General features: G+C 47.6%; 1 protein-coding gene across 3 annotated transcripts; it reads right to left on the reverse strand.

Annotated features, from left to right (window-relative positions):
• Nucleotides 1-2,722: 2,722 nt before the first annotated feature.
• On the reverse strand, nt 2,723-16,829 carry AKR7A2 (aldo-keto reductase family 7 member A2). Of its 3 annotated transcripts, none has more exons than XM_036999912.2 (8): nt 16,484-16,829; nt 13,788-13,975; nt 13,502-13,606; nt 12,690-12,786; nt 12,358-12,457; nt 11,673-11,802; nt 10,738-10,926; nt 2,723-2,861 (listed from the first exon to the last, which is right to left on the reverse strand). In XM_036999912.2, exons 1-7 carry the CDS (start codon nt 16,803-16,805, stop codon nt 10,765-10,767), a joined length of 1,104 nt encoding a protein of 367 aa, XP_036855807.2. In that variant the 5' UTR covers nt 16,806-16,829; the 3' UTR covers nt 2,723-2,861; nt 10,738-10,764. The 3 variants fall into 3 exon arrangements, with proteins under 3 accessions (XP_036855807.2, XP_017496131.3, XP_017496129.3); XM_017640642.3 differs by lacking the exon at nt 2,723-2,861 and adding an exon at nt 10,501-10,621; XM_017640640.3 differs by lacking the exon at nt 2,723-2,861 and having other exon boundaries at nt 10,501-10,926.
• Between the last annotated feature and the right edge of the window lie 9 nt (nt 16,830-16,838).

Below are 16,838 nucleotides of genomic sequence, written 5' to 3' on the forward strand. Positions count from 1 at the left end.
GTGGGGTGGTGTCAGTTTCCCTTCTGTGGCCTCAGACAGAAGCTGGCACAGAGAGGACACTTAAACCGCCATCCCATCCCTGCCCACTGAGCTACTGTGCCTGCCAGGCCCTGCCGCCTGGCGAAGCACTGCCAACTGAACAGAGCACCAGGAGCTCCACTGAGCAAGGCCCAGGGCCCGGAGCAGGGAGGAAGCAGATCCCCTGCCCATTGCAAAGTTTGATCTGGGCTGTGCCAGGGAAGGCCGGGGCGGCAAGTGCCTGCCAATGAAACCTGCCCAGGGCCTTGCGACAGACCAGAAGGCTGGGGCTACCCAGCACCAGAAAGGAGTCTGGACAAAGCTCTCTGGCTGTCTAGGGCTAGATGTACCTGGAGCCTGAGGAGCTGGGTGTCCACAGAGCTGAGACGTAGCCAGGTCGGCCCCCGGGAGGTGCTGACCACGGATGGTGCTCAGCTGGGGCTGAGTGGATGCCTCATGGTGCAAGGTGGGGTCAGGGTGGGGGGCCAGGGCACAGGTGCCAGGCATCACTTCTACGGTGCACTGGCGGTGTCCACTGGCGCTTGGGGTGACAATTCCAGGCCGTATAGGGCAGAAGCTAGTCGGGAGAGTTGCAAGCAAATCCAAGATCTGAGGGCTGGGACTCCGGGACACCCCTGCCACATCTCCCCACCTCCCTTGGCCTTGTGCCTGAACTTTCCCAGGGTCCCTGTGACCGTCAGGAGGAGGGTTCCCTAAGTGCAGAAGGTCCTAAATGAGGCTTGTCTCAGGGCCACCAGTCCCTAGGCTGCCCCAACCCGTGTGGTCCCAGAGGTCAGCCGTGTGATTCTCTCCTGGGAGACTCGTCAAGGCTCCAGCCAGTGTCCCTGTGGAGTGACAAAGTACTGCAAGGAAATGCCTGTCCACCCCGTGTTCCACACCCCAACACGCAGGCACCACGAAGACTTTGTTCAAAGGTGGAGAATATTTAGCAAACTTTCACTATAGGAAATATTTGCAAAATCCCTTCAGACAGAAGGAAATTTAGATTTATGCACAAAAAAAGTGCTGGGGGTGGTAAACATGGGTAAGTAAAAAGGCTTTTTCTCATTTTTAACCTTCTAAAAAGCTCACTGAGTTTTTATAAAGTTAACTGAACATTTGCTTTCTGTATGATTCAACAAAAACCTATGTTCATACGAAAAGAGGCTCTATTTGTAATAGCCCCAAACTGGAAACCACTCATATGTCCCACACCTGTGGAATGGGTGAATAAACTGAATCCATACAGTAGGATAAACTCCTGGGAAACACAAAAACGTGAATGAATCTCATGAGGTTTTATTCTTTAATTTTTAGAAGTTTGTGATGTGTCTTAGTGTGAATCTTTGCACGTTCATCATATTTGAAGTTCATTTACTCCTTGAATGTGTAGTATACCTTTTATCGAATTTGGGAAGTTTTCAGCCTTTGAGTACGTTTTCTGTCTGCCCTGTTTCCCCCCTCCAGGACCCTGATGGTATAAATGTTAGATAATTTGTTCTGGTCCCACAGGGCCAACGCCTTTTTATCTCTTTGTTTTGTTTTTTTCTCTCCTTTGTTCAGACTGTGTAATTTCTGTCATTCTTCCTTCAAATTCATTGATTCTTTTTGCTGCCCCCTTCATTCTACTATCAAGTCCATCCGAGTATTTTATTATGTTTTTCAGTTCTAAAATGTCCATTTGGTTCTTTATCTTCCATTTCTTTGATGAGACTTCTGTTTGTTCATTTGTTTCAGGTGTGTGTAATCGCTCACTGAGGCATTTTTATGATGGCAGCTTTAATAATCTCTGGTGGATAATTCTAGTATTTCTGTCCTGTTCGTATTGGCATCATCTTTTTCATTCAGGAAACCGTCCTGGTTCCTGGTATAATGAATGATTTTGTAATGAAACCTGGACATTTTAGTTATTGTAAGACTCTTCCATTTTAGTGGGTCTCTTCTGACACTGCCCTGGGCATTACCTTGGCGAGTGGGATTAGTAATTCAGCCTTCTGGCAGGCTCGCCACTGCCTCCCTGGCCAGGACAGGAAAAGTGCCTCCTCGCTGCTCCCCACATGGCCTCCACTGCCACCACTGAGGAGGGGTGAGCCTCATTAGCACTGGATAGAGGTGAAGGTCCTGGCTGTCCCCGAGGCTGCTCTGACACCACCCCAGGGGGGAAGGGGAAGGGCTTATTGCTGCGAGGTGGGGGTGGGAGTCCGGGTTCCATGTGGTCTCCGCTACACTGCAGCAGGCGGGGTGCTGGGAGGCCTCTTACTGCCTGGTGGGGATGAACATCCCAGCTCCCTGTCGGCCTTTCCCCATCCAATCCCAGGGGTTGGGATGCTTCCTTACAGCCTGGTAAGGGCAGGAGACTACATTCCCTACTCACTTGTCGCTGGTGTGGGTGGTGATGGTGGTGGAGGGGGATGGAGGTCAGAGTTTTTATTCTATGGCGTTTGGTGGGAGTGAAACAGCTATCCCCCAAAACCCTGTCTTGCCAGGCTGCCTCTTCCTGGTCGTGTGCCTCTTTGCTGGGGCTGCAGAAAGCAGGTTTTTCTGTCTGCACCAGCTGGCATTTCCAGGTTGCTGCCTTCACCTCAAGTCTGGCATACATGAGGGAATAAGAAACCAGGAAACTCACTTCTGTGTCATTCCTTGGGTCCTGAGGCCCCTCGCTGGTCTGGCTGCTTCTCTCCACCTTTCAGAGTCTTCTTACATTTGTATTAAACATAATGTCCAGGGTTTTTATTTGTACTTTCCAGGAGGAATAAGGAAAATACGGTCTACTCCATCTTCCTGAGAGCAGCAAGTCATTTCAGCATACAAATATACTTGCACATGATTCAGCAATCCCACTTCTAGATGTGTACCAAAGAGAAATAAAAACATACATAGAGAAAAATTCAAGACATACACAAATGTCCATAGCGGTTCATTCATTATAGCCCCAAAGTGGAAACAACCAATTAACTTGCGAATGGAGAAACCAAATGTGCTCTATCCATACAATGGAACCCAGTATCACCAGCAAGAAAAAGGAATGAACCATTGACACACACAACATGGACAAATCTCAGCAATATTACACTAAGTGAAAGAAAACAGATAAAAGTCTACACAGGACATGATTCCCTTGGCATAAAATTCTAGAAAGGCAAGTTTATAGTGACAGAAAGCAGAGCAGTGGTGGCCAAAAACAGTTTGGGGGTGTAACTGGCTATAAAGGAGCATAAGGGAGCAACTATATACTTCCAATTGGTGAATATTTTTTATTGTGTGTAAATTATATCCCCAATTGTTGGAGTCCAGCTCCCGCTAGGGGTGGGATGCCCGAATGATGAAGACAGCGGCGGCGAATGAGGAAACGGACACAGAGTCAGGCTGGAGGCATCTCCTAGCTAGCCTGCTAGCAGTGTTTTATTTATATGTGATTATTTCCAGACATTTGTCCTTTGATCAGTAAGGTTACAATCTTCATTTGTCCTTTGATCAGTGATGATACAATCTTTTTTTCCTTTCTGTTTCTTTCTTATTCCAGGTGACTACCTTTAATTATACACAGATGGCCTTTCTATTTACTTGTACGTGCTTTTCTTAGTAGGATGATATTTTGATAATGTCTCATTCTTATGCAAAGCAAGTTCTGAGAAATATATGATGTGTGCAGCGAGAAAGGGCAGGTGCAAGAGTTCAAAGTTCACTCACCATAGCAACTCACATTACTATTCTCATCTTCTAAAGGCCTAATACAATAACTACATTTAATTTTTCTGTCATTTATTCCACATTTCTATCCACACTCTACGTGCTTGGCGTGTCCAAAGACACCAAGATTTCTTTCCTCTTTTAATCCTTTCCCATAATGAAACAGAACTAGATCGAACCATCTTATAATCAGTCCAATACCACAAATTCATATCTTCATCATATATTCCTTCATAGGGTACTGTGGGTAACAAAGTAAACCTCTATTTTGCGCATGAATTTTCTTCTTCTAGGGGAATACCAGAATCTTCCTCCTACGAGGTAAGTGGGGCCATGTGGTCCTACCACAGTGGGAACAGCTCTATTTATTTTATCTGGGTCTTTATTAGCCTCTTGCATCAGGGGGCCCCTCCAAGGGCCTGGATCCATGATTTCCTTATGCTGAATTTTCTTTAAAAATTCCTCATTACTCACATCAGTGCTATTGTAAAACGGGGGGGCATAACTCTTAAGGCTTTTCTATAATTATTAACCTTTTACTTTGTTCTTTCTGCCATCTCATTTTCTGTGTTCATTATGTTCCTGAGAATTACTGTTCCCGCAAGACTACTGGGAAATCAGTGTCCCCATCGGTTCTACTTAACTTATCAAAGGAAGATTGAGCGCCGGCTATGAATACAGGTAAGAAAACAGCCAGTACTATTACAGCTATCAAGAACGTGAAGGCAGGTGATAGAGGGAGCCGGCTGCCAGGACCCCCCCTTGGCGGAGGCCCTCTTCGGGCCTGGACTTTGTCAAACAGCCTGAGTAGCATGGCTCCTGCCACCCAATAAACCTGCTTGTTAAAGATTTATATCATTCCTAAATGTAAATTAAACCACAATGAGATACCATTTCATTCTTCCATGAAAATAGGTAAAACTGAAAGAACTTAAAACAACTAGTATTTTATCATCTTAATGATTGACGGCTACAGTACACCACTGTACCGAGTCAGGCTTTCTTAACGTAAGTCTTGTTGACAAGGCTCTATAGAGCCATTGATTTGGGTAAAGCAGCAGTTGAGATAGTCTGTGTCTCTAAGGGGTGGACAACCACTTATTTGTGAACATGGCTAAGGCCTTGGGGACCAGGCTTTGTCTTTGATTGGATCCTCTAATATCATACCACAATAGTTCTTTTGGACATGACCTCTGAAATGTGACAATCTGTCTACTGGGGCCTGGTAGTAGATGAGCTCCAAGGATAAACATTGTGCAGCAGTATAATCAAGTTCAAAATTCACGGGACAACAAACAGCAGCAGCGTCTAAATGCCAAAGCCACTAATTAGCTATGGTAATTATTAAAGACACTACAATTCTTTGAGGTCTGAATAGGAGGGTGGGCCTGAAAGTCCTGATTTACAGCCACCTGCACCACTTCCAAAGCTTCTTACTTTAGGACGCCCCTTTCACGTTTCGATGTTCATGCCACAAACAATTTGTCTTACACAAGTTTTGAAATGCCTTTAGAAGCTCCCTAAATAGCCCCACATAAAGATTACTTAAGAGATATGGCTTGGATTTTGTCCTCATTCAAGACCTGTCCATTTTGTTCAGCTGTGCTTGGACAGCATGCAATGAGAGCATTTTCTTCCGTGGGAGCCAGTATCAGAATATACTTCTTAATTTCACTACTAAAATGGAATGTTTGCCCATCTATCAGGTGTTATTATACTAATATGTGTTTGACCCATTAATGCAATAATCCAGGAGAATTTTGATAACCCAGTGAAAAGAAGAGATTGTGCACTACGTATCCTGCTATGTGAAAGCATATCTGCCCAAATGGAGACTGAAAAGAAGGCACCAGCAAGTCCAAGGCCACATACCAAGTGCAACAGTTCAGTCACTGGAGTTCAGAGCTGACGGAGTAAGACTGGCCACTTTTCACTTAAACCTCAGCGTCTGCAGTGGTCTGCCAAGCGCTGCTACCTCCGGTCAGTACAGGGCTTTTGAGCCGAGAGACAGCACTGCAGTAATCCCCGAATGTGGAGAGTACTTTTTTCTTTCCTGTATGTGTACTGACACAAGTCCTTGACTTGTGCAGCCTTTGGAATATAGGCAGTTCCTCTTAATGCTTTCTGCAGAATTTATGGAAGCAATTCCATGGGGACCATGACTGCATCTAAGCAGCAGATCAAAGCATTTCGACGTTGCCCAAACAATTCTAAATGGACATATCAACTATGCAGTCCAGTAAGGGGATGGCCATTGCACTCCAGACAAAGTACTTAAGAGCACTCATACTTTCCATTTCAGGCCATAGATATCATCCCTTTATCCACAAGCCATGGCAACATACCTACCTTTACCTAAGTGTACCCTCAACCTTATCATAAACCTAAGCTACTTTCCCAGACTCTTTGTGTTTCCTCCCTGAAGGCGGAACATACATCAGCACAGAAGAGCTATCATTCTAACAGGGTGAGCCAGAGAAGCAAAGGAACTGCCAGTTTGGAAAGGCCAGATGCCCAGTTAAGCACAGCCCTCCCTCCCTCCCTTCCTTCCACACACTGAATATGCTGGCACCTTGTTTTTTTAATTTTCCAGCCTTCAAAACTGAGAAATGAACTTTTGTTTAAACCACCCAGTCTATGGTACTTTGCTACAGCAGCCTGAATAGACTTAAGACAACTGGCATGAGTGTCTTTAAATAATCGCTAATTTTTGAAATAGAAGATTGCATATGAAAGATTACTATTTGACTTGTACAACGCAGGTCAATTTTATCACTGACACATGACTTTTGATCTAGATTAAATAACTGTTCTTACCAATTAAATTTGCTCATTTTTCATTCCAAGTTTTCTTACGCATGTCAGAAAAGTAAAGCGGTAGCCACTGATGTGTTGGTATCAATAATAAACACTTCAGAAGTAGAAAATAATGCCAGTTCTGTATCAGTATCAGGTACTTCAAATAGAAAATCAGTTAATTCCAATCATAACTAAAATTTTTTTCATCCAGTTCATGGAACAAAAGCTTTTGGAAGTTCATTTTGTCAAAGATGAATCTTCTGACACTACCGTGAATGCTGTTTTAAGCTGTTATAAAGTGCAACACCAAAGATAAAAGGCTTTGCAGTGAAATGTACATTTAACAAAATTTTGGTGTGCACTATAGTGCCATGTTAAAGTCTTAAAAATTAATAAAACCTATGGAGTAGCAGTGTACTTTCTCAGAAGCAATTATGGATCCTGACATTCCTACCTTCCTTATTGCTTCCAAAATGTATTCAGAATGCAAATTTGAGATACTGGTGATGTCGGCAGGCCAGAATGGAAATCAAGCAAGTAGATCAGCCCAGATATCCTCCCCTGAGCCCTTAGCTTCAGTAGCTCCCTTCCTGACACTGATTCAATCATGCAAAATTTATACCCATTCATTCTCCAGACTTTTAAACACTGCAGACCAGTTTCTCTCATTTGAGGTCCATTTTCCAGATCCAACTGTTAGTCTTTTGAGAATGGTGTGAAATGGCTGAATTCAAGTGCTCATCACATGTGTATGAGATACACTGTCTGAAAGCTGCCACCATGAGATATGACCTAGCAGAGAACGCATCCTGGGGGGGATGCTCAGGCCTGACGTTCTCCCAGCTCGTCAAGAGGCTCGTCTTCTTGACGTGACACTCAGGACCACTGAGCCCTTCGACAGAGGTTTTCTTGCAAAGATGACCATCTGTTCTCTCATATCCTTTTTATGACATAACTCTCCTCCCATGAGGCCAGAATGATGCTATGGTCTTCCAGCAGCCATGCTGTGAGGAAGCCCAGCCCACAGGGAGGGGGGTCACATGTAAGTTTCCCAGTTGACTACACCCCCTGATATTCCAGGGGACAATCAGCATCAACTGTCAGACCCGTGAGTGAATTAGCCTTCGGGTGGTCTTCTAAGGTCACCTCTCAGATGAGCATTCCCTGCCCAAACAGCAGATTCAGGACCTAAATGCTTATTTCAAGAAAAAAAGGCTTGAGACATAATTCACATATTATATACCCATTTAAAGTGTGTCATTCAAAGTTTTCCAGTGTATTCAATTGCACAACTGTCCATTTTACAACACTTTCATCACCCCAAAAAGAGACCTGTGCTCATTAGGAATTAATCTCCATTTCCTCCCAACACCTGTCCCAGCCTCAGGCTACTACTGATCTTTGTCTCTAATAGATTTGCCTATTTCAGACATTTCATGTAAATCAAATCATACAATATGAGGCCTTTTGAGACTGGCTTCTTTCACTTAGCATAGTATTTTCAAGGAATTGCTGGGTCACACTGTCAGTATTTCATTACTTTATTCCTTTTTATTGCTGAATAGTATTCCATTGTATGAATATGCTTTTTATCTATCCATTCATCAGCTGATTGACATTTGGCTATTGTGGGTAAAATTGTAGTATTTCCAGAGTATCTTGCCTGGCTTTAGTGCATTTGCATATCCTCAGGGATGGAGAGAAGTTCATCTCCATATAAATGGGGAATTACCTGGGCAACTGAGGGCTTACCTGTACCTGAAGGATGAGGGTTGGGGTGCAGTTTTGCTTCTGCCAGAGCAGGAAAGAAAAATGGCCCCAGACTGCAGTTTGTAAGCAATAAATGGATTTTAAACTTTATTTCTCCCTTTGACTGATTTCAGTTTTAGAGGTATTTTGCCCCAGAATTTCCTCTCCCTGGACTTAACAGCTATTAAGGATAATGGCTGCTATTAATAATCACATACAAGTTTTTGTGTGAACATGTTTTCATGTCTCTTGGGTACATACCTAAGGGGTGGAATTGCTGGGTCAAACGGTAACTGTTTTATCTTTTGAGGAACTACCGGACTGCTTTCCAGAGTTGCTGAACTATTTTATGCCCCACTAGCAGTACATGCAGGTCCCAAATTCTCCAAATCCTCAACACTTATTGTCCATCTTTTTAATATAGTCACCCTAGTGGGGGTGAAGTGGTATCATGGTGGTTTTGATTTTTTTTCTGATGGGTAATGATGTTGAGTAGCTTTTCATGTGCTTATTGCCCAAGTGTATATCTTTTTTAAAGAAATGTCTATTCAGATCCTTTGCCTGTTTTTAAATTGGGTTTTCTCTTTCATTATTGAGTTGTTAAGAGTTCTTTATATTATCCTAGATACAAGTTCCTTATGTGATTTGCAAGTATTTTCTTCCATTCTCTGTATTTTTTTTCCACTTTTTTAATTGTATCTTTTGAAAAATACACATTTTAAGTTTTGATAAAGTCCAAATTACCTATTTTGTCTTATTGCTTGTGCTTTTGGTGTCATGTCTATGAAACCATTGCCAACTCAAGATCATGAAGATTTACTCATATTTCAAGAGCTTTGTTTCAGCCTTTACAGTTAGCTCTATGACCCACTGAGTTAATTTTTTGCATTTAGTGTGAGGAAGGGGTCCAGCTTCATTTTTGTGTGTGTGGATACCCAGTTGTCCCATCACCATTTGTCAAAGACTATTCTTTTTCCATTGAATTGTCTTGACTCTTCTCTAAAACCAACTGAAAGAAGGGTTTATTTCTGAGCTCACATTTCTATTCCATTGATCTATATGTCTTTTCTTATGCCAGTGTCACATTGTCCATTACTGTAGCTTTGTAGTAAGTTTTTAAATCAAGAATTGGGGGATTTATTCCTTTTACTCAAGTTTGTTTTGGCTATTCTGTATCCCTTAGATTTCCATATGAATTTTAGGATCAGTTTGTCAATTTCTGTAAACAAAAAGGGAAATAAAACAACAGCTGGAATTTTGATAAGGATTGCACTGAATTTTTAGATCAGTTTGGGGGATTTTGTCATTTTAAACAATTCAATTATGGGGTGGTATGCTCTGCAATGATAACTGATACACCACCCTGCTTGGGGAAAGCCTCCATTTTATCATGGATAAAGACAAAAGACGTTGACTTGCTTATATAGAGAGTAAAATTTTGTCTGCAAGGTGTCATCCCTCTAGAGAGCAAATGGCACTTTTCTCAGAACAAAGAGTCTGTTAGGTGGTTTTGTCTGGATTTCCAAGTTGAGCACCTTCCTTCACTTCCAGACGAGCAAGCTCCACGTGCTGACTGGCCCCCACTCTCCCCGCCCACTCCGTTCCTGTCCAGGGATGGAATGACTTTTCTGTACGAGGAATGGTTAATCAGCAACCACTAGACCTGGGGTTTCTTTTCTCCTCCAGCCTTGAGTGCCTCTTGCTTGGAGTAGGCATTTGCCCAGGGAAGGGGGAACCTGGCTGACCATGCCCCACCCCCACTCCCAGCTATAGAAGGCCCAGGAATAGGGCTGGAAATCTTAGGGCTGACAAGCCAGGAGGCTTTAGCTAAGACAAAAATAAAGCCAGTGCTGAAACTGAGTGTGTGAAGAATGGTCCACAGTATCTCAGGTTTTACTCTTCTTGGTGGTAAAGCTATGGTAGGATTTTGCCCAAATGAATCAATTTCTAAACATTTTATAAGGTAGTTCTAAATAAGAGTTCAGGGCATATAGCCTCACGTACATTTCTCTTCATTTCTTCTTCTTTTTATTGTGTGTAGGAGAATGAGGGCCACCTCTAGCCCTGTGATGAGAGGTCAGGCTGGATTCAGGACAGGAGGCTGGAGAGCCCTTCCCGAGAGCAGTGCACCCTGAGACCCGCTCACCACCTCTGCCCTCTGAAGACTCCAGCTCAGAGTTCTGCCCCTCTGGCAGCAGGTCCCCAGCAGGATGGAAACAAGTTGCCAACAGTCAAGGAGACAAGTTTGTGGGGCTCACTCAGGGCCTGGGCTACAGCCAGGTCAAGGCCTGCTTTATTCCGACCAGAATTGCCAAAGTAGGGCTTAGCCCCAGCCTTTGAGGTCAACTGGGAGCCAGGCAGGAACCTAGAAAAATATGCTTAGATCCAGACAACCAAGAAAGACCACACTAAATGAGCTTAAAGCAAAGACCAGCCAGGGTGAGAGAAGAGGAAAGGTGGCAAAAAAGATAAGAAAGAAACCTTTGGCAGGCCGAGCCGTGTCGAGGCCTAGCGGAAGTACTTGGGACATTCATGGGCGACGAGGTGCCAGGCTTGATCAAAGGCCTGCACGATGGCTGGCTCCAGGGGTCCTTCCTCTGATGCTGCCAGGTTCTGTGCCAGCTGCTCCAGGCTGGACATGCCTAGGATGACCGCATCCCCGTGAGCACCCTGCAAGGAGAGATGGCCAGATGTCAACACACTAGCACACTACAGTGACTCAGTCACACACACTCCCCTTCCCAGCCTTGACCCTGCTGAGACTTGGGCTCTGGTGTTTGTTTATGCCATATATCATTCTACAAAGAACCTATGGTGCTTTCAACAATCGCAACTATGACTTAGCTGTAACGCTGCTCATCCTCAGACAGACCTAAGTTCAGAGACCAGTTCTGCCACTCAGCAGCTGTGTAAGTTTGGCTTAATTACTTAACCTCTCTGAGACTCAATCTTCTGTGGTTATGAGAATGAGAAATCATGTGAAGCACTTAGCTCCCATTTACTGAAAACCTACCAAATACACACCAGACACTGCAGCTGTGTAAGGCTGAAGCAGAAGAAAAGCTTTAGCTGGAAAGACAGAGGAAAACCCCAAAGAGTGAGGGAAACTAGAGCGCCCAAGAGAGGAGTGAGACTAATGGGTTTTGATGAATTTTCTACCTCTTTCACTGTTGTTCAGACCCAAGGTTCTTCATCAGTAAAACTAGGATAATTACTTCCTATGGCCTAAGTAATAATTAATTCCATGTTTGCAAGCCCCCATCACAGGGCCTGGCACTTACACAGCGACAATGAAGTGGAACCCATGAGAAGTAGAACAGAGAAATTTCAGAGGAAAAACTATTTCGAAGTCACATAATGGTCATCTGGCTCCCCTGAAAGGGCAGAAGCAGAGCCTCCAGGGGTGGCTGGGTTACCTGGAGCTGTGAGTGGTGGTACATCCATCGCAGGGCGGCTGAAGTCATGCTGGGGGCACGGGGGCCGTAAGTGGCCTGCAGGGCCCTCTCTACCAGGGCAATGGCCTCGAAATGGTGCTCCTTCCAGAAGCTGGACAGGTGCGGGCGGGGTGACACAGGGGTCAGTACCAACCAGGGCAGCTGTGCCCACCCCAATCCTGCAGTACAGGGGGGCTGGTGTCCCCTCTACCCATAGGTCTCCTCCTTTATTGGGCAGCAGAACCACCCAGGATGCTAGCCCCTCACCAGAGGCCCCAGTGACACCTTTATTCTTAAGAACTCATCAAGCCTGCCCTTCCTTTCCCTAGGGAGACAAAGGCAGTACTTCAGGGACTCAGACCCAGGCCTCCTGAGCCTCAATCCAGGGCTCGCTCTGTCCTTCTTGGTTGGTGATAAGCACGTCTTAGGGAAGCACTATAAAACAGAAGACCTGGCGGAAGGTCCTGGGATCCTTATTTCCTCATGGAAGTCCCAAGAAAACAAGAAGAATGCCACAGAGGGTTTGGTAATTCCTGTAGGAATCAAGAGGGGTAGGTCCAGGCAGCAAGGGAAGACCTAAGGCCCCCAGGAAAGCAGCCCAGAACTTCACCATTTCAAATAAAGGGGACCCCCACCCCACCATCCTGAGGCAGACTCCCCGGCTCACCGTTTCCTGTAGGTCTCAGCCCAGCTATTCCCAAAGAAGCGGCCCACAGGTTGCTTCCCATCCTTGTCCTCATACCTGTACTTGCCAGTCAGCAGGCCCCCTGTAGGACGGCTGCCATCAGATCCACTGGCCCACACTGCCCCCAAAGACTGCTCTGGCCTGGGGGGATTGTTGTTGGGGTACGAGGGACGGAGGGCACAGCCCAGCCTCTTGTCAAACCCTTCCCTGCTTCCCGGGTCCGGGGCTGGGCATGCACTGGCTCGGACAGGCAGAGATGGCCAGGAATGTCCCCCCCGACCACGGTGGGAGCCTGTTCCAACAGCAGCCCGTACCAGCCAAAGGGTTGTAGGCGTAGAACCTCAGTCCAAAGTGCCTGAGGCAGGGGAAGAGCTCCACTTCCACCTGCCTGGTGGTGGCGTTGTACATGCCCTGCAGGAAGAAAGGGCCTGATGGAGAGGGTGCATATGCCAAGAGAAGGGAACCCAGCCTTCTTCTTTTAAAACCTTCAGTCAAAACCTGCCTAGGATTTCAGCAATGATTTTCAAAACCACTAGTGGTAGAGAGGATGGGGAGATGGTGTTGGGCCCAAGGGACACCAGACTGGATATATCATTCCACAAATGTGTGTGCGCCAACTGTGGGCTGGACACAGGATTTCCAAATATGATCAAGTCCAGCAAGGTCTCTGCCTCTGCCTCCAAGACATGTTAAGAGTCGAGTTAGAAATGCAGCCAGAAGCCAGATGATCACAATACAGGTGGCTTTTGTGATCACAACAGATGCTCCCACTCACTGAATGTATGAAGATGAGGCCTGGAGACTGGAGGTTCGCCTTGGGCACTGGGAAAGGCTCCCAGAGGAAGGGCCCTCTGAGACCTGGCCACTTCCACCAGAGAGGGGGAGGAGCTCCAGGCTGACAAGCGCAGAGTGAAGGAGCGGGAAGGAAGGGCCAGAGGTGTGCACACAGGCAGGATGGGGAACCAGGGCCAGGGCAGGTGGGTACCCGCTGGCTGGGCTAAAGAGCTTGCATGTCACCCTGGGGTCATCTGGGAGCCATCTACAGGCTGTGAGGAGGGGAGCAGAGAGGGCACAGGGGCAATCAGAGGGCCAGCAGGACTGAGGTCTCTGCAGCCCTGACCCTTACCTGGTATACAGTGGGCAGGACCCAGCCATTGCTCTTGCAGAGGGTACATATCTCGGCCACCTCCCAGGAGGCGTAGTTGGAGAGGCCAAGCTCGACAAACTTGCCCTATAGGGAAGACACAGTGGTCAGAAGCCAGTGCAGCAGTGGTCAGAACCAGGAACAGATCGGGGTGGGGGATCCTGAGAGGTGGGGACATTCTTGCCTCCAGGACTACCCTGGCGACACCACTGTCCTGGATGACAGGCCAGAGGAGACCACCTTCTGGAGTTCAGGGGGTTGGCCTCACCTCCTGGTGTAGCTGGTGGCAGGCACGCAGTGTCTCTTCCACAGGGGTGCCATGGTCCGGTGCATGTAGGTAGAAGAGGTCCACCCGGGCACACTGCAATCGTTTCAGGGATGTCTCCAGCTGGGACCGGAGACTGTCAGGCTTCAGCGACTTCCCTTCCCAGGGATTGGCCTTGGTAGCGATTTTCACTTTGGGGGGAGAATGTAACGGGTGTAAGAGACTTATAACCACTTACCAGCCATGCAACCCTAGCTAGATTACTTAAATTCTCTGAGCCTCTGTTCTCTAATCTGTAAAATGGGGGGTATACCATTGGAACTGTCCTCATAGGAAGATCATGATTAAATAATGTCTTATATGTAAGCTTTTTATGTAAATCACTATTACTAGTCATCAAACTGCTGGTTATGACAGACCTTGCATCAGAGATGCACTAAACTAAATAGAGATGAACTAAATACATGCAATCACTGCCCTCAAGGAGCTCAAAGTCCAGAAGGTGATGTTAGCATGTAAATGCAGTAAAAAAAAATCAGCTGGTGCTAAAGGAGCCCAGAGTAGAGGTGTGCAGCCACCCTGGGAATTCCAAGAAAGGCTGGAATGATCCTGGAGCTGAGTCTGTAAAAATGAGCCACAGCCAACGAGGGGTGGGAAGCACATGCCAGAGCATGCGAACATGGGCAAAGCCACAAGGACAAGAAAACAGTATGGGAAGGGCCATACCTGCAAATCTGAGTTTTAAGAGCACAGACTCCAGGCAGGGAGCACTGGGATGAGACAAGAGAAGGGGCACAGACTGAATCCCAAAGGGTTTTCTCAAATACCATCATTCAAAGGTTTTAAGACTGAACTGGTCAGCTATGCTCACTCTGGCTGCAGTATAGACAAAGAACTTGAGGGGCAGGCCTGGAAACAGGAAGACAGTGAACAGGCTACTGCAAGAATTCGGGATAGAGATGTAGTTGCCTGAGCAGGGGCTGCTGGCAGAGATCAATTTGAGAGACAGGTAGAAGGCAAAATGAGCAGAAGGTAATGATGGCTTCCCCTTCCCCTTCCAGACTCACTGAAGCATGCACATCCACACATTTACTGTGGAGACACAACCCCCACGAGAACGAGAGAGTGTTCTGCCATGCAAGCAGCTTAGAAGGCTACAAAGGATGCTGGTGGGTGGGTGGCTGATGGGCGGACGGCTTCTGCACTTTTCATACTTGGCAAAGGCAGGTCAGCAGGTCAGAGGCGAGTCATCAGACCACTTGGGTTGTGGAAGAAAACAGTCCCACAGCTTCTCATGCAGATTTTCTCCATTCCCCCACATTGCCCAGTTTCTCTGCATTCTTGGTGTGAACTTTGCCTCAGGTCCAACCTGAGGACTTTGGCTCAGTGAGCACCTGGACTCAAAGAAGGAAGCAGGGAAGGGCTGGGGGAAAAAAACCAACGTACAAACAAAATTTGCATTATCAAGGAGAGGTAGTGAACCAGAAAGTATAGACCGGAGATACATATTCCCATGCATGTTCCCTTTACAGTTCCTTCAGATCCACCAAGCTATGTATGAATCCAAGGAGGGCCCAGAGGGAACCCCACACAAGGGAAGGAAGAGTGCCAGGGTGGAAAAGAGGAGACAGTGTAGTAGTAATGATTATAGCTAACGTTTACTGGGCCCCGCCATGTGACAGGCACCCTCCTAGGCACTTCCAATGGCATCAGGCTAAGGAGGGACAGTCCCACCCACACACATGCTCCACTCAAGCCACACCTGCCCACTGCCCATCCTCCCACACACCAGGCACTTTGCATTTCCAAGCCCAGTCTGCACAGCTATGCCTTCAGCCTCTAATGCTCTGCCCAGCAAACTTCTCCTGGTCCTTTAAGGCCCAGCTCCAGTGTTCTGAGCGTTCCCTAGTGCCTTCCCCAGCCTAGCCTGTCATTCCCTCCGCCCCCCATCCCCACCAAAGTGCTTCCTCTTCTGAGCTCCCCAGCGATCATTTGTTTCAATCCTCCTCATTAGACTCTGAGCTCCCCGGGGGTAGGGCTTTCCCTCCTATAAACCCCTTAACAAAGTCTGTCATGGAGCTATAGGAGTCTCCCACCTCCCACCTCCTCACCCTACCAGCCCTGCTCCCCCAACCCAGTCTGTGGTGTCCCTAGGGCTCTCTCCGAGAAAGTCAGGGATACCGCCAACTAAAACAGAGCAAAGTCTAGGGACAGATGAAAGACCAGGATGATTAAAGGGTGCTCGGGGAGCGCATGAGCGGTGAGGGCAATGGGGAGAGGGGCTAAGGCAGAACACCTGGGTTGGGGCTATGGGTATCTAGCAAGGTTGGAGGGGGCTCTCTGCAGAGCTCTGGAGCCAAGTGCCTCAGAAAAGTGCACCAACAAAGTAAAGGGGTGTTAGAAAGCCAAGGACCGGACAGGCTCAGGGCAAAACTAGGGGTTCCCAAGCTGCGACCCCCACAGGGAGTGGAGGGGAAGGTGGTCAGAACAAAGCACTGTCTGGCTGTCCGGGGCGAGATGAACACGGAGACTGAGGTGCTGGGGGTCCACAGAGGGCGGGGTTGCCAGGCAAGATCGGCGCTACGCAAGGGGTGAAGCTGTGGGTCCTGACCGCGGCCGGTGTACTACTGGGGCTGGGTGGGCGCTGCCCGGTGCAGGGATAAAGCAGGGCGCCGGAGCGCGGGCGCCAGAGGCGTTACCTCTGCCGTCGCTGCTGCCCAGCCTGAGCCCCAGGCCGCCCAGGATGCTCTCGGAATGGCCGTCGCTGTACATGTAGGCCGTGTCCAGCTCGTCGTGACCGCGCTCGAGGAAGGCGCGCACGGCCGCGGCACTGGCGGGCAGGTCCATGCGGCGCCCCATTTCCATGGTGCCCAGCACAGTGGCGGGCAGAATTGGGGAGCCCGAAGCGGTCTGCGGCGGCAGAGACATAGCAGCTGCGGCAACTCGAGCCCCGAGCGGTCCCGGGCGACACGCAGATCGGAGTGCGGAGCGAACCACCGCACGGGACGCAGCGCTCAGCATGACGCCAGCGCCTGCGCACTGGGGCGCCTCGGG

The sequence above is a fragment of the Manis javanica genome, chromosome 4 (assembly GCF_040802235.1).
Source record: "Manis javanica isolate MJ-LG chromosome 4, MJ_LKY, whole genome shotgun sequence".
Classification (NCBI taxonomy): domain Eukaryota; kingdom Metazoa; phylum Chordata; class Mammalia; order Pholidota; family Manidae; genus Manis; species Manis javanica.

What these genes read in the sequence shown, in the direction of transcription:
- AKR7A2 (XM_036999912.2), bottom strand. Translation starts at nt 16,805, where the DNA reads ATGCTGAGCGCTGCGTCCCGTGCGGTGGTTCGCTCCGCACTCCGATCT. An exon ending in GGGCAGCAGCGACGGCAGAG is followed by an intron (nt 13,976 to 16,483) that starts GTAACGCCTCTG and finishes CTCCCCCCAAAG; the next exon opens with TGAAAATCGCTACCAAGGCC. An exon ending in GCCACCAGCTACACCAGGAG is followed by an intron (nt 13,607 to 13,787) that starts GTGAGGCCAACC and finishes TCTTCCCTATAG; the next exon opens with GGCAAGTTTGTCGAGCTTGG.